The sequence below is a fragment of the Tribolium castaneum genome, chromosome 4, assembly GCF_031307605.1.
Source record: "Tribolium castaneum strain GA2 chromosome 4, icTriCast1.1, whole genome shotgun sequence".
Taxonomy (NCBI): domain Eukaryota; kingdom Metazoa; phylum Arthropoda; class Insecta; order Coleoptera; family Tenebrionidae; genus Tribolium; species Tribolium castaneum.
Genome location: NC_087397.1, coordinates 1,082,723 through 1,109,106, shown reverse-complemented (window position 1 = coordinate 1,109,106; position 26,384 = coordinate 1,082,723). Strand labels below are relative to the sequence as shown.

The window sequence follows — 26,384 nt, the reverse complement described above, 5'->3', positions numbered from 1 at the left end:
GAGTCTAACGATGTATTAAAAGCGCTGTTTTTCAATTGTGGGCTTCGAAAATAAAAAATTGCAGGAGATCTTTCCTGCTGTCGGGGAAAACTTCGCAACATAAGCAAAACCGATCCCGCATAAAACTCGTAAACAACGACCTGTGGATGGATACGGGTTTTACATACAAAAACTTGCATATTCCCTCTAAATCTTAACTTTGTTTTCTTTATGGTAACGGTTTTAAATCACAAAACACCAAAAATTTGTCGCGAGAGAAACCATAATTGTAGTAAAAAATATACTAAGACTTAATTGGCGCAGTCAGTAGGGTCACCTTCCCTACAGTATAATTTTTAACAAAAAGAAAAATAATACTCCACTCTTCTAAAGGAAAAATAACAAATCCTCTTTAAAGCAAAAAGCAAAATTATATCGCCACTTGTTTGAAATAGCAATTTTTTTAATTCTAATTTATGTCTTATTTCTTGGCTCAGGTGTGTTCCTCGTAGTATTCGTCTGTTTTTTGACTGTTGAGACTTTTTTCTCTGGTAGTCGTAAATATAAGCTGCCAATAAAGTGCTACCCATTAACTATTTTCAATGACTGACTTTTGTTTTGCTTTTTAGAAGCCGCTAATTTTATTGCAACTGTGCTATATTTTATAAGAACACACAGGCACATTTTTTGAAGGGTTACTGTTCTCATCTAGCGTTTATTATTTTAACCCAGCACATGTTTTATTAATTTGTTCCGGTGGACGTAATAAACGCATACTAAGTAAATTAAAAGTTGTGAAGGCAATCTCAATTTTTCCAATCCATAATTGAGCAAATTTCATTAAGGAAAATCAATATTTTAATCAAGCAATCCACTATTGTGTCCCGCTTTAGTAGTTATTTTATTTAACTTGGCAGCAAAAGCGGCTCAAAGAAGATTATACAGCACCCTGCCGAGTTTGTCTTAGTTCAACACTTCAAACGCAAATGAAGAAAATCTGAGGATATTTGAGAGCAATTTGCACTGCAGCCAACGATTGCGGCTTCAGAATCGTACTTTCAAATGCATTAATGGTTTCGCTTTCCTCTTAATGAAATTGCGCCAAACTCACGCCGGCGACTTAACATTTCTACATTTGTTTATCGAAAAATAAATTAATCCGCTTGCTTGGGTTTTAGTGTTTTCAATGGTCGGTTAATTGTCGCCATTTTTGGGTTAGTGCCAATGAGCACTTTTTTACATTGTACTTAACAGATGTTTAATTACGAATTTTACGCATTTAAGTGCGTCTAGTGGCTGCAGAAATAGCACTTAGCGTTCGGAATCTAAATAAAGAAGTCAAGAGTGATGAAAACTCAAACGTGTATATTTAGATAAGCGAGCATTATAATGAAACAGTTGAGCATAATAGCCAATAAAACGATTAAGTTTACAAAAGCCTCGACAAAAGCGCTAAAATGTAGAAGAACACAAGAGGGAAGCCCTTCAAAAAAATCTTGGGAACTCGCAAAGTTGTGTATTGACTCAAAGTTGGTACAGCACAGCTGATACAGGGCGTTGTACCACCCCTGGCACACAGAGCGAACATCCCTTGACTTGAATACTTAATATCCGAGGAATCCCACTTTCGATTTCAAAAACGGGGCTTAATTTAACCGGTGGTTAATCCAGCAATATTCACTCGGAGTAAAATAGTTTCCTGGATATCTGTCTCGCAGCTTGAAAATTCAATCAAGCCCATTACGTTCGATGATTAAATTTTGCCCAAACAATGTCCCTTTAGTTAATGTAAATTAAACAATCAATTGCAGCGTCAATGGGTTAAAACATCATGTTAATCGAAAATGGATATTTGAGCGACATGGTCGCTTAATGGGAAAAACGCGCCCGATTTTACTCGACCGCAATTTATGCCACTTCTTGTAGATTTTACGACAACATAAATTCAGAAGCGAAATTCGGGCTCTCGAGGGCAGTATTTATATAAATATGCATACGCGGGTGGATTGTTTACGTCAACAAAATATATTCTCACTGTGGATTTCGCTGAGTTTTGGATTATTCGTGCGGTTTTTAATAAATTTATGAAGTTCGCGACGCTCGCGCGAATCGATCTAAAGTTTTATCGAGTTTGGACGCACTCAAGAGCCGATCGAGATGTTTCCGTCTTCATTAAACTTTTATAATTCGCTAAGACGATTGTTGTTTCGATGAAGAGCGTGTGCAATATTAACCACCCGACTTGGAACAACACTAACTTACCTTAAATTCTAGATTAGTGATTTCACAAGCTGAATCTGCAACAACAAAGCAACTATTACCACAAAACCAAACGAAAATTGCTCGATTTTAATTGCAAATCTGGAGTAAATATAAACTTCAATTTTACAAACTGCATGCGCTACAATCTGTTGTTAACTAGAAAGACGAGCAAAACGATCTTTTAATTATTTGGTTCAGTAGAACGTTTAACACTTTTGTAATTTTTCTCATTCGCTGCATAATTGAAATACTCGTTTCGGTTGTTTTTCAAGAGAAAATGCTCCAAATTGCAATCTTGTAATGTTTTAAATAGACAAGTTTTTCCTATCCAGCTGAATCATTCCAGTTCTCACCTTCATTTAAACTTACATTCTTGAAATATTTAAAATAAAAAATATATATGTTGCGACGTTTGTTTTTATGGAAAAGTGCCATAAATAACCTGCGAAACGAGCTGTTTTACGGTCTTTTTGTCTCTCCTTTACAATAAAAATTCTAGCTGCCAAAACATAATTCAATTGAAATGAAAGACCATTTTCAGATCAAATTGAAGCAAAATTCAAGAGACGGTGGAGTTTAATCTACATTTTGCTATTTCCTGGTAAATACTACTGACTTCCAAATGCCTCCACATACATTTTACATGACCGGATCTTTGCTTCTAAACATGTAACAATTGGATCTGTATTAACTTGGATAAGTATATTTTTTGAGCGAAAACAAGCCCAGATGTGTTGTTTCAATAAACTGCAAAAGAACAAAAAGGCACTTTAACTCGTGGCAGTTTCCACAGACGGTCATAATATCTCACAATCTGCTCCAGCTGTTGGCAAAAAATCCAGTAAATACGAGAAATTTTTTAGTTAAGTTAAATAAAAGACATAAAGAAGGGGCGTCATTTGAATGTAAATTCGTCAAAATAAAAAGTTGAATTTTATTAACTACCCTATTAAGGCCGTTGGGAAGTTTCCGTGGATTTAGAGCAAGTACGTGTTTTAATAACTCTTTCGCTAATTCATCTTTTATGGTTAATTAAATAAAACAGGTGGAGATTAGCTCCAAAAAAATGATTTTTGTTGGGAAAATCGCGCTGCCATTTCAATTTCAGACGGTGCTTAAAAATTAAAGTGTTTCTAAATAAAGCTTCCATAAATGTGTGATTGAAATTAACCCTGACGTTTATCAGATGCATAATTCAGGCCAGACAGCGGGCCTCCAACCTTCCGTCTCGCTTGTACATCCAATTCAATTAATTATCGTCCATCGTCGACGACGCTTTCAGTTTTACTTACACAAGGACCAGAGCGAGCTTTCGCCGGTTCAAGCGCGACTTTAATTCATGTGCTGATTTCCTGTTTTAAATAGAGTCGGGATCGCTGTTGGTAGTTTCCTGCTCATCGTTTTTTATTTGGGAATTTTATCATATGCTTATGAAGACGCTTTCGTCTTAATCCTGAAAGTTTGTGATGTACAATCTTAAAGGATGTAAAGTTACTCTCAAATTGCTTGGCTGGCATAATAAAGATTAATATAATGCAAGCCGGCTAATTCTCCTATTATGAGGCGCTATATAAAACGAACATTAAAAGATTTCCTACATAAATTCCAGATTATGCAGGTTTGAGAATTTTTAAGCGCAGCCGACCCGCGTATTCAGACGCACGCAGAACCGCTTCATTATCATTTCTTATCGCTTTATGAGAATTTTACAGGGTGGCACTGTTATTTTTCCCTTACAACTACCCCTTTTATCATAATACTCTTATATAATCATTTTTAAATATTCCTTTGTATTTTGTTAAGAAATCCTTATGAAAGATAATCGTTTATTTATTTGCTTTTTTACCACATTTTTACCATCTTCAAGAGCAACTTTCTTACAGGTTGATTTTTTTAGGACATACATTAGAAACTTTTCAACTTCTGACATAGCTAGAGCTTTAAAATTTTGTACACGACCATTTTGAGTTTAATTAAATTATTTACAAAATGGCTGAGCCTCCGGAAATACAAAAATGGTGGACAAATAGAATATTTCTTTTAATTAATAACACAACTTTATCGTATTTTTCGAAAATTTAATCGATTAAAAATAAAAATTATAAACTAAAATTCCGTTTTTAGTATTTTTTTTCAAAAACTGTAAAAAATATATAATATGTTGATAAAAAAACAAATTCATTCCATTTAAAAAAACTGTGTAACAATTATTTTTTGGTCATCATTTTCAAAAAATCATAGTAGCCTTGCAACTTGACAGTTAACACGATCCACATCGACCATTTTAAGTTTAATTAAATTATTTTCAAAATGGCTGAGGCTTCGAGAAAATACAAAAATGGTGGACAAATCAAACATTTCATTTAGTTAATAACACAACTTTATCGTATTTTTCGAAAGTTCACTCGATTAAAAATGAAAATTATGAACTAAAATTCCGTTTTTGGTGATTTTTTTCAAAAACTGTAAAAAATATATAAGATGTTGATAAAAAAACAAAGTCATTTCATTTGAAAAAACTGTGTAATAATTATTTCTTGATTATCATTTTCAAAAAATTATAGTAGCCTTGCAACTTGACAGTTGACACGATCCACATCGACCACTTTGAGTTTAATTAAATTATTTACAAAATGGCTGAGCTTCCGGAAATACGAAAATGGTGGACAAATAGAATATTTTTTTAATTAATAACACAACTCTATCGTATTTTTCAAAAATTTACTCGATTAAAAATGAAAATTATGAACTAAAATTCCGTTTTTGGTGATTTTTTTCAAAAATTGTAAAAAATATATAAGATGTTGATAAAAAAACAAGGTCATTCCATTTAAAAAACTGTTAATAATTATTTTTTGATCATCATTTTCAAAAAATTATAGTAGCCTTGCAACTTGACAGTTGACACGATCCACATCGACCATTTTGAGTTTAATTAAATTATTTACAAAATGGCTGCGGCTTCGAGAAAATACAAAAATGGTGGACAAATCGAACATTTCTTTTAACTAATAGCACAACTTTATCGTATTTTTCAAAAATTTACTCGATTAAAAATGAAAATTATGAACTAAAATTCCGTTTTTGGTGATTTTTTTCAAAAACTGTAAAAGATATTGAAGATGTTGATAAAAAAACTGTGTTATAAATATTTTTTGATCATCATTTTCGAAAAATTATAGTAGCCTTGCAACTTGACAGTTGACAATCCTGAAAATTTTAGAACATCCTTCAATTCTTTAGTTATCAAATGCAGAAAGAATTATTCACCAATTACAAAAGGTTCAATAATTTAAAAATGTAAATAAAAAATTAAAAAAATGACAATGTCAAAAACTATGACAGACAAGTACTAATAAATAGAGTAAATTTTTTTAAATTAGAAACATCGAGATGGACCTAACAATTTTTTTTTAACTTGAATTTTTTTTATGAATCTGAACCTTTTCTGGAACAGCCTGTATATTCTACCGGGCTTATTTTCTGTTGATTAGTGATTGAAGCGCTAGCACAATAAAATAATAGTTAGGTCTATTTCTGTAATGATTTGGTGAGTCAGCGAGCATCCGCTACAATCTAGTTCGCTTAAACCGAGATAATATCATTTTGTTTGGTCACAGCCAACTATGTGTTTATTTTCACGCAGCAGCGTTGTAAATTCTTTTTTTAATTAGCCTACGTAGTTCATAAATAACCGAAATATTTCCTCGGCCAAAAAAATAGTCACACTTCCGTCAGTCTCTTTGAGGAAGGTTAACACAGTTTCATCAATTCGTGTATCTTTACGAGGTACACGGATCGATCCGGTAAGACAGTGGCATAATTTCAGCCCTTTCTGGCCCACATCCTAAATTACGACCGATTGTTCGTTATTAAGACTTGGTAATAAATTTCCGCATCCAACGTGCACGCTAGTGACCCTTTTGAGATGATTTACTTTGCTCATATTGTGAGCCGTTCGTTTCGATTAAGATGAGTGGTGTGCACTTTACAGGTTTCCGCTGATTAAACTTAATTCGTCAAAGAAAAAGTGGCGGTGCATAAGACGATCCTGTCACGTTCCGGATCTCGACCCAAATTCCGTGTTTGTACCAAAGCTTGCATCAATTAATCCTCAAAAAGAGCCCTCGCTGCTTTTTCCGCAAGCTTAGGTGTTTCCATTATTAATTTTCCGCAATACGCGATATTGATACTTTTCCAACTGCTTATTGGAACTTAGCAGATACCATTAATAATTTTATTCCATTAGACGCGGAGCAAATTTCACAGCTGCCAATTAGCATTCCTCTTGAGAATAAGAATTGAAACCCGCTTATTAAGTAAGCACATCCTTTGAAGTTAGCAGTACGCATTTGTGTACGTAAATGGAGAAATAATAGAACGGATTTGAATTTCAGATTCGGACGGAATAAATGCCATCATGTCGGATGATTCTTTCCGAGGGTAATCCGTCTTCTTCTATTTTTTTACTACCAAAAGCAATTTTACGGGGAAAGAGACCAATTTTCACAAGTTTCACTTGAGTAGCAACATGTTCCAGAAACAAACCCTCCACATGCCGATTGCTTTAATCCGATAATCCCCTTCAGAAAAATGCCTTTGGGTCAGCTCCTTGAGTGTTGGACTAACAAAGAATTAAGCTGGGAGACTGAGTCTGGGGTTTTGATACATGTCTCTGATTTGGTTGTACTCTTAAAAATTTAATATCCGTGAAGAATTTCCACGGCATATTGCAATATATTTGACTGGGAAAAATATTCATTGTTGGAAGTTCGGGGCTGAAATAGATGCGTTGTCGTGATGAAACGAGCATCTCTTCAGAACTTTGTCGGAAGAGAGTAATACTTTAAGCTGGTTAGACAGTCGCTACATAACCGACAACAATATGGCAAATTAATTCACATAATGCCCTTGTAATGCTTTACTGCGATCTCAATTTAGGAAGATTAATGCAGATGTCCCAGAAGGATACGTTTAGGTCTTATTCACGCTTGCCACAAGCGTTCCAATCTTTGAAGTGATTAATGGAAAGTACAGCTGTAGTTGAACAAACCATTAACAATTATAATTATTTATGTGTCCAGCAATTCCGCAAGGAAATATAAAAGAAAATGAGCCGGTCTGCTTGGAACAGTTGGGATTGAATGCAAAAACTTTTGTTCTTGTGAGCTGCTATGTCTTAAATGAAAAGTGCCGCAGGTTATTTCAATATGAGAAAGACAGTTTAATTTGTAATATGTAGAATGCTAGCGGTTGGAGACTCAACACGGACAATACAAACTGCTCCATGTGCGTTATTTATAGAATCATTTTATATTTAGGAAACGTACTTAACTAGAAATTAAACTGCTTTGAGTCGACAGTTATTTTTGACCACACTAGACACTCAGCAGGTCCGGATCGGCACTACAAACACACAAAAGAAATTATTTAATTACCTATGCAAAATGATCCGGGGAATCGATTGGCATCGAGAAAATTGCCAAATTCCCAATAGTTTTTTAGTTATGAATTTTTTAAAATTTTACCAATTTCTGCATTTAGCAGCAATTTGCTCGAAAACTATTAGTCGGAGAACAATAATCTTTTTTGAAAAAAATAGATAATTTAAAGAGCTTTCCAACGATAATACACTTCGTGGGGTTATCTCTAATAGTTCCGGAGCTATTGCTTGAGAAATGTTCCGGGTACCCAAAACCGACAAAAACTGCGACGAAAATTGAAAATATCAAACATCAAAAAATCGAACATATGGACTTTTTGTGGACTTTTAACAATTTTTGTGGATTGTTAAGACATGTAGAAGTCCATAAAAATTTACTGGAGTGAGTTTAAAAAAAAAATTTTTTCACCTCTTTGAATGGAAGTGTATTTATTACTCAGGAAATTTTAGCAAAAAAAATGAAAATTTTAAATCTCGTGAAAAGCTGGTATAAAACAGAAAATGAGCCGCTGAATTCAATGGAACAAACCGCATTGCTCTACGACTTTTAGTTTTCGAGTTATGAATTTTTTTGTTGGATAAAATTTTCCACTATGACAAATGGCTACCCTAAATTTCGGCAAAAAAATTTAAATTTTTAATTCTTGTGAAAAATTGATATAATATGTAAAATAAGCCGTAGAATTCAATCGAATAAACCGCAATGCTCTACGACTTTTAGTTTTTTTTTTATGAATTTTTTTAGTGAAAAATTTTGATCGCCTCTGTAGCCGGAACCATTGCCCGGAGCGGCTCCGGGTTTAGACAAAAAAATAGCTAAAATTAAGCGCTATCAGATGGTTTTTTGTTTGTTGCTCTAAGTCTTACAGTTTCCGAGAAAAACGCAAAAAAAGGTTTCCATTTTCACTTTTTTTCAATTTTCAATCGCTAATTACGGCGAAACTATTAGAGTTATCGAGAAACGGAAAAATGGAGGATAACCGGAATAAAAAACTCTACAAAATGGCATAGGACTCAAGGCGATATCTCGCAAAAAAATTTTCAATTTTCAAACGCCGATTACGGCCAAACTAAAAGAGCTAGAAGAAAACGGTTTGTTCCATCGTAAAGAGCACATCAAAATCTATAAGATAGAATAGGTTTCATTTAATTTTAAGACACTTTAAAAATTGACCGATTTTAAGGGGGGGGTGTTAACTTTTTTTTATTTTTTTTTATTTTCTCATTTACGGCTAAACTATTGTAAAAAGTGGAACTGTTTTGATCCATACCTATGCAAAATGATCCGGGGAATCGATTGGCATCGAGAAAATTGCCAAATTCCCAATAGTTTTTTAGTTATGACTTTTTTAAAATTTTACCAATTTTTGCATTTAGCAGCAGTTTGCTCGAAAACTATTAGTCGGAGAACAATAATCTTTTTTGAAAAAAATAGATAATTTAAAGAGCTTTCCAACGATAATACACTTCATGGGGTTATCTCTAATAGTTCCGGAGCTATTGCTTGAGAAATGTTCCGGGTACCCAAAACCGACAAAAACTGCGACGAAAATTGAAAAAATCAAACATCAAAAAATCGAACATATGGACTTTTTGTGGACTTTTAACAACTTTTGTGGGTTGTTAAGACATGTAGAAGTCCATAAAAATTTACTGGAGTGAGCTTAAAAAAAAATTTTTTTTTCACCTCTTTGAAGGTACGTGTGTTTTACTTAGGAAATTTTAGCAAAAAAATTGAAAATTTTAAATCTCGTGAAAAGTTGGTAGAATACAGAAAATGAGCCGCTGAATTCAATGGAACAAACCGCATTGCTCTACGACTTTTAGTTTTCGAGTTATGAATTTTTTTGTTGGATAAAATTTTCCACTATGACAAATGGCTACCCTAAATTTAGGCAAAAAATTTTAAATTTTTAATTCTTGTGAAAAATTGATATAATATGTAAAATGAGCCGTAGAATTCAATCGAACAAACCGCAATGCTCTACGACTTTTAGTTTTTTTTTTATGAATTTTTTTAGTGAAAAACTTTGATCGCCTCTGTAGCCGGAACCGTTGCCCGGAGCGGCTCCGGGTTTAGACGAAAAAATAGCTAAAATTAAGCGCTATCAGATGGTTTTTTGTTCGTTGCTCTAAGTCTTACAGTTTCCGAGAAAAACGCAAAAAAAGGTTTCCATTTTCACTTTTTTTCAATTTTCAATCGCTAATTACGGCGAAACTATTAGAGTTATCGAGAAACGGAAAAATGGAGGACAACCGGAATAAAAAACTCTACAAAATGGCATAGGACTCAAGGCGATATCTTGCAAAAAATTTTTCAATTTTCAAACGCCGATTACGGCCAAACTAAAAGAGCTAGAAGAAAACGGTTTGTTCCATCGTAAAGAGCACATCAAAATCTATAAGATAGAATCGGTTTTATTTGATTTTGAGACACTTTAAAAATTGACCGATTTTGAGGGGGGGGTGTTAACTTTTTTTTAATTTTTTTTATTTTCTCATTTACGGCTAAACTATTCTAAAAAGTGGAACTGTTTTGCTCCATACCTATGCAAAATGATCCTGGGAATCGATTGGCATCGAGAAAATTGCCAAATTCCCAATAGTTTTTTAGTTATGAATTTTTTAAAATTTTACCAATTTTTGCATTTAGCAGCAGTTTGCTCGAAAACTATTAGTCGGAGAACAATAATCTTTTTTGAAAAAAATAGATAATTTAAAGAGCTTTCCAACGATAATACACTTCGTGGGGTTATCTCTAATAGTTCCGGAGCTATTGCTTGAGAAATGTTCCGGGTACCCAAAACCGACAAAAACTGCGACGAAAATTGAAAATATCAAACATCAAAAAATCGAACATATGGACTTTTTGTGGACTTTTAACAATTTTTGTGGATTGTTAAGACATGTAGAAGTCCATAAAAATTTACTGGAGTGAGTTTAAAAAAAAAATTTTTTCACCTCTTTGAATGGAAGTGTATTTATTACTCAGGAAATTTTAGCAAAAAAAATGAAAATTTTAAATCTCGTGAAAAGCTGGTATAAAACAGAAAATGAGCCGCTGAATTCAATGGAACAAACCGCATTGCTCTACGACTTTTAGTTTTCGAGTTATGAATTTTTTTGTTGGATAAAATTTTCCACTATGACAAATGGCTACCCTAAATTTAGGCAAAAAATTTTAAATTTTTAATTCTTGTGAAAAATTGATATAATATGTAAAATGAGCCGTAGAATTCAATCGAACAAACCGCAATGCTCTACGACTTTTAGTTTTTTTTTTATGAATTTTTTTAGTGAAAAACTTTGATCGCCTCTGTAGCCGGAACCGTTGCCCGGAGCGGCTCCGGGTTTAGACGAAAAAATAGCTAAAATTAAGCGCTATCAGATGGTTTTTTGTTCGTTGCTCTAAGTCTTACAGTTTCCGAGAAAAACGCAAAAAAAGGTTTCCATTTTCACTTTTTTTCAATTTTCAATCGCTAATTACGGCGAAACTATTAGAGTTATCGAGAAACGGAAAAATGGAGGACAACCGGAATAAAAAACTCTACAAAATGGCATAGGACTCAAGGCGATATCTTGCAAAAAATTTTTCAATTTTCAAACGCCGATTACGGCCAAACTAAAAGAGCTAGAAGAAAACGGTTTGTTCCATCGTAAAGAGCACATCAAAATCTATAAGATAGAATCGGTTTTATTTGATTTTGAGACACTTTAAAAATTGACCGATTTTAAGGGGGGGGTGTTAACTTTTTTTTAATTTTTTTTATTTTCTCATTTACGGCTAAACTATTCTAAAAAGTGGAACTGTTTTGCTCCATACCTATGCAAAATGATCCGGGGAATCGATTGGCATCGAGAAAATTGCCAAATTCCCAATAGTTTTTTAGTTATGAATTTTTTAAAATTTTACCAATTTTTGCATTTAGCAGCAGTTTGCTCGAAAACTATTAGTCGGAGAACAATAATCTTTTTTGAAAAAAATAGATAATTTAAAGAGCTTTCCAACGATAATACACTTCATGGGGTTATCTCTAATAGTTCCGGAGCTATTGCTTGAGAAATGTTCCGGGTACCCAAAACCGACAAAAACTGCGACGAAAATTGAAAAAATCAAACATCAAAAAATCGAACATATGGACTTTTTGTGGACTTTTAACAACTTTTGTGGGTTGTTAAGACATGTAGAAGTCCATAAAAATTTACTGGAGTGAGCTTAAAAAAAATTTTTTTTTCACCTCTTTGAAGGTACGTGTATTTTACTTAGGAAATTTTAGCAAAAAAATTGAAAATTTTAAATCTCGTGAAAAGTTGGTATAATACAGAAAATGAGCCGCTGAATTCAATGGAACAAACCGCATTGCTCTACGACTTTTAGTTTTCGAGTTATGAATTTTTTTGTTGGATAAAATTTTCCACTATGACAAATGGCTACCCTAAATTTAGGCAAAAAATTTTAAATTTTTAATTCTTGTGAAAAATTGATATAATATGGAAAATGAGCCGTAGAATTCAATCGAACAAACCGCAATGCTCTACGACTTTTAGTTTTTTTTTATGAATTTTTTTAGTGAAAAACTTTGATCGCCTCTGTAGCCGGAACCGTTGCCCGGAGCGGCTCCGGGTTTAGACGAAAAAATAGCTAAAATTAAGCGCTATCAGATGGTTTTTTGTTCGTTGCTCTAAGTCTTACAGTTTCCGAGAAAAACGCAAAAAAAGGTTTCCATTTTCACTTTTTTTCAATTTTCAATCGCTAATTACGGCGAAACTATTAGAGTTATCGAGAAACGGAAAAATGGAGGACAACCGGAATAAAAAACTCTACAAAATGGCATAGGACTCAAGGCGATATCTCGCAAAAAAATTTTCAATTTTCAAACGCCGATTACGGCCAAACTAAAAGAGCTAGAAGAAAACGGTTTGTTCCATCGTAAAGAGCACATCAAAATCTATAAGATAGAATCGGTTTTATTTGATTTTGAGACACTTTAAAAATTGACCGATTTTAAGGGGGGGGTGTTAACTTTTTTTTAATTTTTTTTATTTTCTCATTTACGGCTAAACTATTCTAAAAAGTGGAACTGTTTTGCTCCATACCAATGCAAAATGATCCGGGGAATCGATTGGCATCGAGAAAATTGCCAAATTCCCAATAGTTTTTTAGTTATGAATTTTTGAGTATATGATCTAATTTTTGCTTTTATTTGCAATTTCTCGAAAACTATTAGTCGAAGAACAATAATATTTTTTGAAAAAAATAGATAATTTAAAGAGCTTTCCAACGATAGTACACTTCATGGGGTTATCTCTGATAGTTCCGAAGCTATTGCTCGAAAAATGTTCCGGGTTCCCAAAACCGGCAAAAACTGCGACGAAAATTAAAAAAATTAAACATCAAAAAATCGAACATATAGACTTTTTGTGGACTTTTAACAACTTTTGTGAGTTGTTAAGACATGTAGAAGTCCATAAAAATTTACTGAAGTGAGTTTAAAAAAAAAAAAATTTTTTTTTCACCTCTTTGAAGGTAAGTGTATTACTCAGGAAATTTTAGCAAAAAAATTGAAAATTTTAAATCTCGTGAAAAGTTGGTAGAATACAGAAAATGAGCCGCTGAATTCAATGGAACAAACCGCATTGCTCTACGACTTTTAGTTTTCGAGTTATGAATTTTTTTAATGAATAAAATTTTTCACTATGACAAATGGCTACCCTAAATTTAGGCAAAAATTTTTAAATTTTTAATTGTTGTGAAAAATTGATATATTATGTAAAATGAGCCGTAGAATTCAACCGAACAAACCGCATTGCTCTACGACTTTTAGTTTTTTTTTATGAATTTTTTTAGTGAAAAACTTTGATCGCCTCTGTAGCCGGAACCGTTGCCCGGAGCGGCTCCGGGTTTAAACGAAAAAATAGCTAAAATTAAGCGCTATCAGATGGTTTTTTGTTCGTTGCTCTAAGTCTTACAGTTTCCGAGAAAAACGCAAAAAAAGGTTTCCATTTTCACTTTTTTTCAATTTTCAATCGCTAATTACGCCGAAACTATTAGAGTTATCGAGAAACGGAAAAATGGAGGACAACCGGAATAAAAAACTCTACAAAATGGCATAGGACTCAAGGCGATATCTCGCAAAAAATTTTTCAATTTTCAAACGCCGATTACGGCCAAACTAAAAGAGCTAGAAGAAAACGGTTTGTTCCATCGTAAAGAGCACATCAAAATCTATAAGATAGAATCGGTTTTATTTGATTTTGAGACACTTTAAAAATTGACCGATTTTGAGGGGGGGGTGTTAACTTTTTTTTAATTTTTTTTATTTTCTCATTTACGGCTAAACTATTCTAAAAAGTGGAACTGTTTTGCTCCATACCTATGCAAAATGATCCTGGGAATCGATTGGCATCGAGAAAATTGCCAAATTCCCAATAGTTTTTTAGTTATGAATTTTTTAAAATTTTACCAATTTTTGCATTTAGCAGCAGTTTGCTCGAAAACTATTAGTCGGAGAACAATAATCTTTTTTGAAAAAAATAGATAATTTAAAGAGCTTTCCAACGATAATACACTTCATGGGGTTATCTCTAATAGTTCCGGAGCTATTGCTTGAGAAATGTTCCGGGTACCCAAAACCGACAAAAACTGCGACGAAAATTGAAAAAATCAAACATCAAAAAATCGAACATATGGACTTTTTGTGGACTTTTAACAACTTTTGTGGGTTGTTAAGACATGTAGAAGTCCATAAAAATTTACTGGAGTGAGCTTAAAAAAAATTTTTTTTTCACCTCTTTGAAGGTACGTGTATTTTACTTAGGAAATTTTAGCAAAAAAATTGAAAATTTTAAATCTCGTGAAAAGTTGGTATAATACAGAAAATGAGCCGCTGAATTCAATGGAACAAACCGCATTGCTCTACGACTTTTAGTTTTCGAGTTATGAATTTTTTTGTTGGATAAAATTTTCCACTATGACAAATGGCTACCCTAAATTTAGGCAAAAAATTTTAAATTTTTAATTCTTGTGAAAAATTGATATAATATGGAAAATGAGCCGTAGAATTCAATCGAACAAACCGCAATGCTCTACGACTTTTAGTTTTTTTTTTATGAATTTTTTTAGTGAAAAACTTTGATCGCCTCTGTAGCCGGAACCGTTGCCCGGAGCGGCTCCGGGTTTAGACGAAAAAATAGCTAAAATTAAGCGCTATCAGATGGTTTTTTGTTCGTTGCTCTAAGTCTTACAGTTTCCGAGAAAAACGCAAAAAAAGGTTTCCATTTTCACTTTTTTTCAATTTTCAATCGCTAATTACGACGAAACTATTAGAGTTATCGAGAAACGGAAAAATGGAGGACAACCGGAATAAAAAACTCTACAAAATGGCATAGGACTCAAGGCGATATCTCGCAAAACATTTTTCAATTTTCAAACGCCGATTACGGCCAAACTAAAAGAGCTAGAAGAAAACGGTTTGTTCCATCGTAAAGAGCACATCAAAATCTATAAGATAGAATCGGTTTTATTTGATTTAGAAACACTTTAAAAATTGACCGATTTTAAGGGGGGGGTGTTAACTATTTTTTAATTTTTTTTATTTTCTCATTTACGGCTAAACTATTCTAAAAAGTGGAACTGTTTTGCTCCATACCTATGCAAAATGATCCGGGGAATCGATTGGCATCGAGAAAATTGCCAAATTCCCAATAGTTTTTTAGTTATGAATTTTTTAAAATTTTACCAATTTTTGCATTTAGCAGCAATTTGCTCGAAAACTATTAGTCGGAGAACAACAATCTTTTTTGAAAAAAATAGATCATTTAAAGAGCTTTCCAACGATAATACACTTCATGGGGTTATCTCTGATAGTTCCGGAGCTATTGCTCGAAAAATGTTCCGGGCTCCCAAAACCGGCAAAAACTGCGACGAAAATTAAAAAAATTAAACATCAAAAAATCGAACATATAGACTTTTTGTGGACTTTTAACAACTTTTGTGAGTTGTTAAGACATGTAGAAGTCCATAAAAATTTACTGAAGTGAGTTTAAAAAAAAAATTTTTTTTCACCTCTTTGAAGTGTATTACTCAGGAAATTTTAGCAAAAAAATTGAAAATTTTAAATCTCATGAAAAGTTGGTATAATACAGAAAATGAGCCGCTGAATTCAAGGGAACAAACCGCATTGCTCTACGACTTTTAGTTTTCGAGTTTTTTGTTGAAGAATGAAGTATTCTACTATGAAATGGCTAATTTTAAATCTGCGTAAATCACAACAAACCTGGTGTTTCTCATCTACTTTCAGACAGAGGACCGTAACATTTTATTATGAAAGAGAGTATTCCTCTCATCTATTTGTGGCGCTTGTAACAAACGGGCTTGAAATATTTGGAAGCTGTCTCAAATTGTTTCTCTTTTACTTACGCCATATGATTTACGTCCAACATGACTTAATTGTGACGGCACACATTTTTAAAGTTGCGTGGTTCTCTCGCCCATTGAACGTCTCAGTCGATTGCTTTCTGCGGATTATGGTGCAGAAACTAACCGTGGAAAATGTACGAGGACTAATTAAAACGACTTAAAATGTATTATTACTAATAATAGGATTTTTATCTTGAGGAATAAAAATTCTACAGGATTCATTATTTCAGACAGTTTAATCTTAAAAAATTAATCTTAAACGTCAAAGATGATAATGGTATAACGCTTTGTAACGAAAACTTTCATCATTATCAGTATAACAAGTCGTTTTTAATTTGCTTTGTCTTCTTCGTCATTTGTTAATAAGTTAGTTCGAACTTCTTTGTACGTTAATTATGTTTACAGTGAGTTTTGGATTTCGCCTATCTCTTGTATTAACTAATTAAAAAATACCTACACCTGTTTGTATTTGTTAAAACACTCGATGTAAGAAAAAATCCCCTTTAACAGGCGGATAATTAAAATTAACTTGTTATAGAAGCGAGAAACGTGCCGAGAAACTGGAACCCCATCCTTAATTAAAATTTAGTGAATAAGAGGAAAATAAACTAGTGGTTGATGAGATTCAACGATTTGAAAAAGCGAAACAAATTAAAACTTCTTAACTCACTTAAAAAAATAATTTAGTTACCTCCAAGCATTATCCTAACTTTTTAACATAGTACACCAAGTTATCAGACTTATCCAGTAATTTTAACAACTAATATGATAGCGAAACAAAACAAGATACAATTTATGCGCAGGTGCAAATTAATAATGGTCGTATAAATATTTATGCAATTAAAATTTAATGGATAATACCTAAATGAAATTTATATTGGGTGATTAGGCTATTTATACTCGTGATAGAAGCAAAATATTATTTTGAATCTACTGAACACTATTGATATTTATTGTTAACTTTCAACCAAAGTCAAGAATAAATATTGCAGGGCATTTTGAAATGTGCTCTAATTACCCAATTTAACCCAAAATAGCTCAGACCTAAGATGAAAAGCAGTGAAACTGTCTTTGCTTATCTCCGAGATGTTATCGTTGTTTGTAAAATTATTCTAATTTTCAGGAAAACCGAAGGATAAAATAGCAACGCACGTTTAAATAACTAACTACAACACATACAAGATAATCACATTTTCACTTTAATCCCATTCTCACAATTAATTGTTAATTGCGGATTGTTGTCTTTGAACGCCGGTTACAGATCCTAAACAAAGCTGTAAAACACCTGTATTTTCTCTTTAAACGTTCCTGTGACCGACTAGCATTAACTTTGTTATCACAGCATTACAACCGTGGTTAATTCGTTAATTTATTTATTAAGTTAATTTTTTTTGCGCAACCATGATGAAACGAGCTTTTGATGTTTTGGCTACATTTTTGTGTAGGTATGTTTGTTCGAAGCCGCAAATAATCAAATTAATGTAATCAAAATAACGGTACAGATGCTCAAACCCCAACTCCAAAACAAACAGAATTATACAAAGTGGGGAATTTTTATTACGGGATTTAAATCAGAGCAACTGCCAACAATAAATAATTGTTAACAATTTTATAAATCTGCTTTACATATCACGGACTATAAATATTACAAATAATGGCACAATTCATCATCGCCTTTGTTTCATTCACTTGGCTTTTTCCTGCAATAACAGCAAAAAAATTGGTTTATTTTAATTTAATTATTTAAAGTTTGTGAGTGGGCTTCATGTTTTATGTATTTTTTGATTTAGCGAATCATCGGTTGAAAAAATAGCGAATCCCCTCCTGAGCCGTCTGTTTACGTTGTAAATTAGAGTCGCTGGCAGCAATATAACGGGGGACAAATATCATAGCAAAACAAATAATAAACGATGGTGCAAATAACCGCACGGACAGACTAACTGCATCCCAGAACAGTTAACATTGTCGCATAACTAAAACGGGAAGTGCAAATCATAGGTCGCATTAATAAGGCAAAACTTCACACGCCTGATACGGCCATTTGATCAATTGCACTCATCAATAGCGTCAATCATAACAGAATGCCGATTTTGAGATTTTTATTGGGGCGAGCGTTTTAATTAAACGCAGCGAGACAGTTTTGCAATGTTTGGCTCCTGATCGAAAATGTTTTTATTTTAATCTCGCAGTAAATAAAAGAGTTGTTATTATGTAAAGTCAATGGCGGCGCGGTTTTGCCCGGTATTTGGACCACAATATTTTTAATTTCGGGTTAGAAAAGCACCGATATTTTCGATCTGGTTAAAATAAAGTTGAATGCAAGTATTGGTCCATAATGCAAAATGCATTAAACAACATTGAAAGCATCAGAGAACGTATAGCTTTTACCCGGAAAAAACTGCAATAGCTACGAGTGCTATTGATTTATAATGTATGCACTGAGAGCAGGATAAATATAGATACATTTTTTGTAGGGAAAATTATATTTGCTCTCCTGAAAAAATCCACGCTCCAATAAACCTCATTAAAAATGTAACTCTGACCTTTCGGTAACATTTAGTCACAGTGTGAGAGCCAATTACCGTTACTAATACGACCGCAATGTCTCTAATTTAAAATAAATATTATTGCAAAAAAGCACACAATATTGTGTCAAAATAAGTAATTGGGACGGAATATTTTTCATTCTACACCTACTTAAATCTGCGCCCATTAATCGTTTGTACAAAGAGCAATTAGAATATCAAATATGTGATTGTTAATCATCCGACAGCATGCACCGACAGCTACAAAGATTAAACGAAATAAATATCAATATTTCCAACTGCCCTTAGAATTAATTGGTCTAAATTTAATTTTCAAATGTTGCCGTTGATGTAATGCGAGAAATCACTTGAAAATTCTGTTTTCCCATCGCATTATTAATTTTTGGTTAAAATTATCAGCAGACAATATTCTATGGGATTTTTCAGTTGAGTGGTAAAACATTAAAAAATGGTATTTTTTTAAATAAAAATGTAATTTTGTAATTAGCTCGGTCCTTATAATTTCCTTGATATATCTTAAATAAAATTGATAAAATAGTTATAAATTATTCTCTCATTGAAACTATAAATTACATTAGCTATCAATTTTTTAAAGTGCATAAATAATTTATAACAACTAATTTTGGAAAAAAAGCGACGTTAGCGTTTTTATAGATTTGAAACAGCTAATATAAACTACTATTATTCATCCGGAATTATTGTGATCACACAGTTATCAAAAAATTTTAAAAATATTGCTCACACCTGACTTTCCGAGAGACGTAAATTCTAGAGACCGGATTTAAGGAATTTTTTTCAACAGGCAATTTTTTTTTGAAACTCGAAATAGTTAATTTACATTTGAAGATTTTTGTTTCTCAGGCTTTCAGTATTTCAGCTTTTTAATTTCTTACTTTCATCACAGTATTAATTTCCTATTATTTATTTCCACAATTTTTTAAATTTTCGTCGTTTTAATATCTTATGTAATTAATGTTCTTACTTTGCAGTTTCATAGATTTTTCATTATAACTCTTTTTTTTAATTTTTTTTATTTTTGTACTCCAGTTTTAATTTTTTTAGATTTTCACTGTCTTAGTTTTTTTATTCAGAATCTAAGGTTTCAGTTTATTTGTGTTTCTCTTTTCCAGTTCCATAGTTTTTTCTGTTTCTCAGTTTTTTAGTCGCTTAATTCTTCAGAATTTCAGTCTCAATATTTTTTAGTTTTTTATGTTTTTATAGTTTCTCAGCTTTAAAGTTTCTTTTTAATTTTTGAAAATATACATACTCTAATAAAATTAGTTCGTCTTCAACAAACAGTTCGTAAGTTTTTTAGCAAAAACTCAATTGTTTCGAAAAATTCCCTCACAAAACTACTTTCTGTAGTAGAAGTTTATTAAAATGTATCCGAAATTACCAGATTTCTGTTTTTGACAAATTTTTAGGATTTTTAACTTCCTAATAATCTGGTCTGTAGTGAATACACATGCAAGACAATGTACCCATTAGAAGAAATACCTCCTTTTTTCATTGTACGCTGATTTAAAGACAAGTATGATTTATTGTTTTACTACTTCAGCCAGCTGTATTAATTAATTTTCGTAATTAATTTTTACATTTGTACACTGGTGGCAGGTGGGAATAATAAGAATATATTAAAAAAATCATCCATCATAGAAGATAACCATTTTTTCAATCATAAATCATTGTATTTGTAATATTTGTAACATTCTTTTATTGTTTATTGCAAAAAATAGACGTTCTTACTAATAAGTGAGTCCGGAACTTTGTCGGACTTTGAGTGGCGTTTCGGCTTCCAAGTTTCATTCAAACTTTAATATTTTTATTAAATTAAATTAATAAATAGAATAACGGCATTTTCTACAGAGTAACTACAAATTGCGTTCGTGTCCTTTATTTAGTTGAGACCCCACAATAAATCTCCTGCTGAGTCTGACAGCGGTAGAAATTGATTCATCCTGTGCAAGGATGCGCTTTCCAGGGCCGGACTACACCGTGTTCATGCGTTAGAAATTTTTTGCAAATTGTGTTACCTATTTGACACGTCGGATGAGTTCTCAGTGGCTGCTCGAGGTCTGAAAATGCGCCGGTTAGTCTCTCCTGGAATGAAATAGCGTGTGTTACTTGCCATGCACTTGGTGCCAGAAGAGCCGCCGTCGCCGCCGGGATCAAGAATAGCCGCGTGTGTGTGTTTATCGGCGCGTTCTTTCCGTTGGTTTGAGCGTGGAGATCATGTGTTGTGGTTGCGTCGTTTCAGTTCGCGGGTTTGAGTAATAATTCCTGAACTCTGATCGACACTCGGGATAAGCGCGTTAGTACAGGAGAGATTACAGGGCTTGACGGACAGGGAGGTTGGGTGCCGAGCAAAGAACCGCACAGAAGCAATGCCCAGAGAGGACTGAGCGAGATTCGCGAACCGAGGGATGCTGCCTGCGCCGTCCTTCCTGCTGATAGCACCGTCCTTTTCCATCGACATCACGTCGAAAATATCAAAGGCACGACTGAACTACATATCCCAACAACTGGCCCGTTTTTTATGTAACAAGGCATCGCCACGCTCGCTGCACAAATAAAACCATACCACAGTCATTAGTTTTTATTATTATTGCCGCACTAAGATTCGCTAAAAAGGGTGGATGCGAGCCGAAGCGAGCTCGGATTGTTTATTCGATGACGGACGACGGCACAAATCACCCTCTGAATTATGCAGACGATTTTATGAGCTTATTACGCCTTGCACGTTCGACCTTATTTTTCCCGCTTTATAGACTACATACTTTACACAAACATGAACAATTAGATACCGGAAGCGCTCAACTTTCACAATAAAAACCAACGACTTTTACTTCAGCAGCGCTTCAAAGCTGCACCTGACGGATGACGAACATCATCAAAGCTCCCCATACACTGCTGCTCACTTAATTAAATAAGGAAGTTTTTACACAAAAATTATTACGCCACTCATACCCAATATTTTGGTCAAAAAAGCAGTGATACTGTTGCCAATTGTACTTTGGAGGCTCCAGAATGAGTTCTAAATTAAATTATTTAATTCACTTTCCATTAACTGACTCGAAAACAAACCCAAAACCAAGAGTCGGACCGGATTCAGCTTTTAATGTATTACTCTAATAAAATTTGTTATAAAAGAATTTCACCAAAAAAAAAATGTTCAGCAAGCTAATTTATAACAAATTAGTTTTACAACGTGTATACAGGTGTCCACTATGGAGATGCGCAAATTTATTCTAAGCAATTATCCAAAAAAAATTGATGTCAGTTTTAGTTTTTGAATTATTAAAAAAAAGCAGAAATTAGTAATTTTCGTTTTTATTTTTTCAAACAAAAATCAAAAGAACTATCCGTTTTTAATTAAGATATGCACTTTTTTATAAGGAATCTAAATCTATTATCGTATTTTCCAAGGCGTTCTTGATGTCAGAGTTACAACACTCAACTTTAGTTTTCATTATGGCAGCCATTTTCGCTTTTTGTATTTTTGAAAAGTATTTTTATTCATGATTACAACGATGTATCATGATATGATGGAATCGTACGTGGTGACCAAAATGGAGAAAAAACATTTTTGCGAAGAGTGCTTTGGAAAAGACGCCAACAATTTTGTTTTCAAACAAACTAGATTTTGGAGGTGCAACTAAATTTAGGTCTGGAAGGTTATTTAAAAATCAAACTACATGATAAGCTAGAAATTCTGTTCGCATATTTAATAGAACTGTGAAAATTTAGTTTGTTAAACAAAATTTTTGGCGTTTTTTTCCAAAGCACACTTTGCAAGAAGGTTTTTTGTTTCTAAATTTTAGTCCGATCACATCATATGATACATCGTTGTATTTAGAAACAAAAAGACTTTTCAAAAATGCAAGTATCTTATTTGGCGTCCGTGAGAAAAACCAAAGTTGGGTGTTGTAATTTTGACATGAAGAAAATCTTGGAAAAAGCAATGACAGATTTATATTTCTTGTAAAAAAGTGTCTGAATAATGTCATTAAATACGTCTAGTTCTTTTGGTTTTTGCTAAAAAAATTAAAACAAAAATAAATTTTTTTCGATTTTTCTCAATATTTTAGAAACTGAAAATTACACAGCAAATTTTTTTTCAGATAATTATTCAGCATAAAAATGCACGATCTTGAATATTTCTTTATTAACTGAGGTCACCCTGATAGAGTTCGAAAAATAGACACTCTGTATACCTACACAACATTTCGTAGCTAAGGTATTTACTAAAGATAATTTGAATGTAATGTCAAGTTTATGGATAGATGTGAAGCTAAATTAAATTTCCTGGAACGAATCATTCACTAAATATTTCAGTTCGTCTCTTGTCATGAAAAGCAAATGTTGACTTCGTTCTTACTCCACACTGACACTTTACAAAATTTACTTCAAAACTTACTTTAGATTATGTAAGATAAGGATTAAAATAAAATGAAAAAAACGCAGTATATTTTGCCATTATAACAAGACTTCTTTCACTTGCTTTCGCAGTTGCAACTTTTTACCAACTTCTTTATTTTAAAGAAATTACAAGTAGGTACATTGTTTAGAAAGATTTATTATCTTATGACACAAAAGCGTCAATGGTAATTAACTAATTACGTTAAATTAACTGAAGTACGTATGATACCGCAAAAGATGAGATAACTGATAGAACTTTGACCCAAAATGTTATTGCCCCCGCATCATGCCATACAGACAAACTTGCCACTTGTTGAGGTACAAACCATTAGTCACTTTCAAGGTTCAAGTTGCAATTTTTGATAAGCTGTTCAGTTCTCTATTGATTTTATTACTGGCAATAGAGGCGTATTAGATAAACAAAGAACCAGTATATTTGGATAAAACGATAGTAGTTATCAAAAATTTCCAACAGTACTTGTTATCAAGCAACGTGGAGAACGATAAAAAATCAAACAGATCCTTATGGTGATGTAACACTGCAATTATTATTGCCGTTATTTCAATATTGACAAATTCTGCACACAAATATGCGAAAGCCAGTAATGTGTTTAAGTAAACTCATTAAAATTGTGTGTTTATTTTCTTTGATTTCCCCGATTTGCTGTATCTCTAATCATGTGCAAAAGTACACAATACAAGGTTTACTTTAAGATAAAATCACTGTTCCATATGGTGATAAAAATGATTGATTTCACCGAAAATTGTTCTATTTTTTGTACTATTCATCTTCCCGAATTTTAAATTTAAACAGATAGGCAGTCAATATCCCACGAGTGTCATTATTTTCAACTTAATAAAACACCAATCAATCAGAATTCTGCAAAATCAATACTACATTAGGCTGGTAGGCCGGGATACGATATTTAATTAATTACTTCGGTTAGAAGCTGAAGTAATGCAATAATAATTTATATTGTTCAGCGAGTGTATTATGGGAAATATTGGAACACATTACTAAATATTTAGCTTAACCTCGGACCATTTAAACATTAATTAGTTAAATTATAGTAAAAAAGAAAACATGATTTATATTTCATCCATTTTTTTGGTGTCCGCTGCGTAACATAAAATTCCCATTACCGGACAATGCATAAGCAGGCGCGTTCCTCGTAATTTGGCATTAATGAGCGAATATTTGCCGAAATCAATAACCGTTTGCATCAAACATTACATAACAGTTTCTGCAATATCCACACGGTGCATTATACGAGTACGAGATAAGGTACAAAAATACCTTATCTTTATCTTTATTTCGGTCAAAAATCACCTCTCGTCCGCTATAAAAGTGGCCCCAAACCCACACCTCCGCAGTTCAGTTTTGGAATAGCACAGCACAGCCATGGTTCAAATCGCCGGTACCTACCAACTCGAAAAGAACGAAAAGTTCGCCGAATATTTGATGGCTTTGGGTAAATGACTAAATAAAAATCGTGGTGTGGTTTTGCATTGATGAATTTGCTTCCGTAGGCATTCCCGAAGACAAAGCCAAACTAGCTGACTCGCTCAAACCCAAACTTCAAGTGGTCGTTGATGGGAAGAAAATTTCATTGAACAGCGACTCCGGAGTCGAGAATGCCTCGTCGACTCTTATATTGGGCGAGGAAGTAGACGAACCGATGCCTAATAACTTTACCCTCAAAGTGAGTATTAAATCGCTGTTTTTTCAGCGAAATAACGCCGGCTTTTAGAGCACGGCCAAGCTGGAAGGAGACACCTTGACAATCACCTCCAAAGCTCCCAGCGGCAAAGTTGGCAGCAGGGTCTACAAATTCTCCGACAGCGGACTCGTTGTGGTATGTTAAATTTTTACGAGTGAAGCGTTCGAACCTAAATAAATTTACTTGCAGACTTTGAACGCCGACGCCTCGGCTCCCGCTGGAAAGAGGCACTACAAGAGAGTTTAAATGTGATAACAATGTTAATTTCTGTTCATAATAAATAAATTTTGAAAATAATCCGTCTATTTTTGAAAACCTACTGTCTTTACATATTTCCCTTTCTTACAACCCAGTATTAAGCGACAATAATTCGCTTGGTTTAGATAGTGCTTTTATCTTACAGAGAATTAACAACAGTAATAAAGTTTATTACTCAAATACAGTAACAATCAAGAGTATTCATTATATATTATTAATAGAGGGTGGAAAATATGCACAACAATTTGGACAAACTATGCGTAGCGATGCGAAAAAGTCTATTATTGATCTTTAAATGTTAGAAAATTATTTTTTTACGAAAGCCGGAGATAATAAGTCCCTGACTCATCTAAAATTATTCAATTAGACAGAGTGTTTCCGAAATGAGCTACAATGCAAACTTATGTTTTTTCCAATATTTTTTTGTATTTATGAATATAGCTTTTAATACTGATATTTCTAAGATAAATAATATAAAAATAAGTTGTTTTTTAACGAAAACACGCTAAATCATTAAGAATCTTTGGAAAGTAGGATTTTCACCACTTTAAAGAAGAAAGTTCAAACTTAAAAAATATATATTTTTAGTATATTGCAGTCAAGAAGATAAAAAGAAGAAGAGATTTGTTGCAAGTTGAATAACTTAAAAAAATTATATGAAATACCCTTTTTTATTTTTGCATCAAAAGATCTTTAAATTGTCTATCTAAAAACATTAACAGTTAAGTGTTTCTTGCTGATTATTCAAAAAATATTTAACTTTAAACTTAAAAAAAAATATTAATTATTGTTTCAATATTCGAATATGAAATTTTCAGGTAATAATAACTTTGGCGTTATCCTTAGGCCATTATTCGTTATTTATTACAATGAAATAATTAAAATTTCAATATTTTTGCAAAATTTTTAAAATTATGAACTCTAACAAATGGTCCTTAGTAGACCATGGTTTAGTAACCATGCTTACTAATAATGTGCATTGTTGCTAAAATTAACTTTTAAAGTCAAATATCTTTTTCGTTATTTATTAATTTTAGACCAAAAAAGAGTGTTCCATTTAACTTTTTCAGGTTAATCAAATTTTAACAAACTTCTTATTTTTCCATAATCCTAATTATAATACGCTAAAGAACTTGAACAGATTTAAGTTTAAATTTTTCCCTTTAAACTGGTAAAAGTCTTACTTTTGTACAATTCTTCGTTTTTATGTATTTTTTTTTTCAAATAAAACGTGATTTTGTCAAAAAATAACAAATTATTTAAAAAACTAAGCAGAATCGATCAAAATAAATTTAAATTAAAATCATTAGTATCAATAGCTGCGTTTAAAAATGCAA

General features: G+C 32.8%; 2 protein-coding genes across 9 annotated transcripts in view; one reads left to right on the top strand and one right to left on the bottom strand.

The window, feature by feature from the left end:
- The window catches only part of mub (mushroom-body expressed), a 63,438-nt gene extending 42,277 nt beyond the window's left edge, over nucleotides 1–21,161 (bottom strand). For 2 of the 8 annotated variants that reach the window (XM_064356049.1, XM_064356052.1), the window contains exons 1-3: nucleotides 20,778–21,153; nucleotides 20,683–20,724; nucleotides 2,242–2,276 (exon numbers count right to left, since the gene is read on the bottom strand). The gene's annotated coding sequence lies outside the window, so the exon portion shown is untranslated. Of the gene's footprint in view, nucleotides 1–2,241; nucleotides 2,277–20,682; nucleotides 20,725–20,777 lie in introns of all 8 variants that reach the window. The other 6 variants (XM_064356051.1, XM_064356048.1, XM_064356047.1 and 3 more) reach the window with 5 other exon arrangements.
- Nucleotides 21,162–24,381: 3,220 nt separating this feature from the next.
- Nucleotides 24,382–25,086, top strand: LOC658268 (cellular FABP-like protein). The gene is made up of 4 exons (XM_964669.4): nucleotides 24,382–24,540; nucleotides 24,599–24,771; nucleotides 24,820–24,924; nucleotides 24,979–25,086. Exons 1-4 carry the CDS (start codon nucleotides 24,471–24,473, stop codon nucleotides 25,033–25,035), a joined length of 405 nt encoding a protein of 134 aa, XP_969762.1. The 5' UTR covers nucleotides 24,382–24,470; the 3' UTR covers nucleotides 25,036–25,086.
- The last annotated feature ends 1,298 nt before the right edge of the window (nucleotides 25,087–26,384 follow it).

Coding starts and splice junctions, on each gene's coding strand:
- LOC658268 (XM_964669.4), top strand. CDS start 24,471: ATGGTTCAAATCGCCGGTACCTACCAACTCGAAAAGAACGAAAAGTTC. Junction 24,772..24,819: donor CTAATAACTTTACCCTCAAA/GTGAGTATTAAA, acceptor GCCGGCTTTTAG/AGCACGGCCAAGCTGGAAGG. Junction 24,925..24,978: donor CCGACAGCGGACTCGTTGTG/GTATGTTAAATT, acceptor ATTTACTTGCAG/ACTTTGAACGCCGACGCCTC.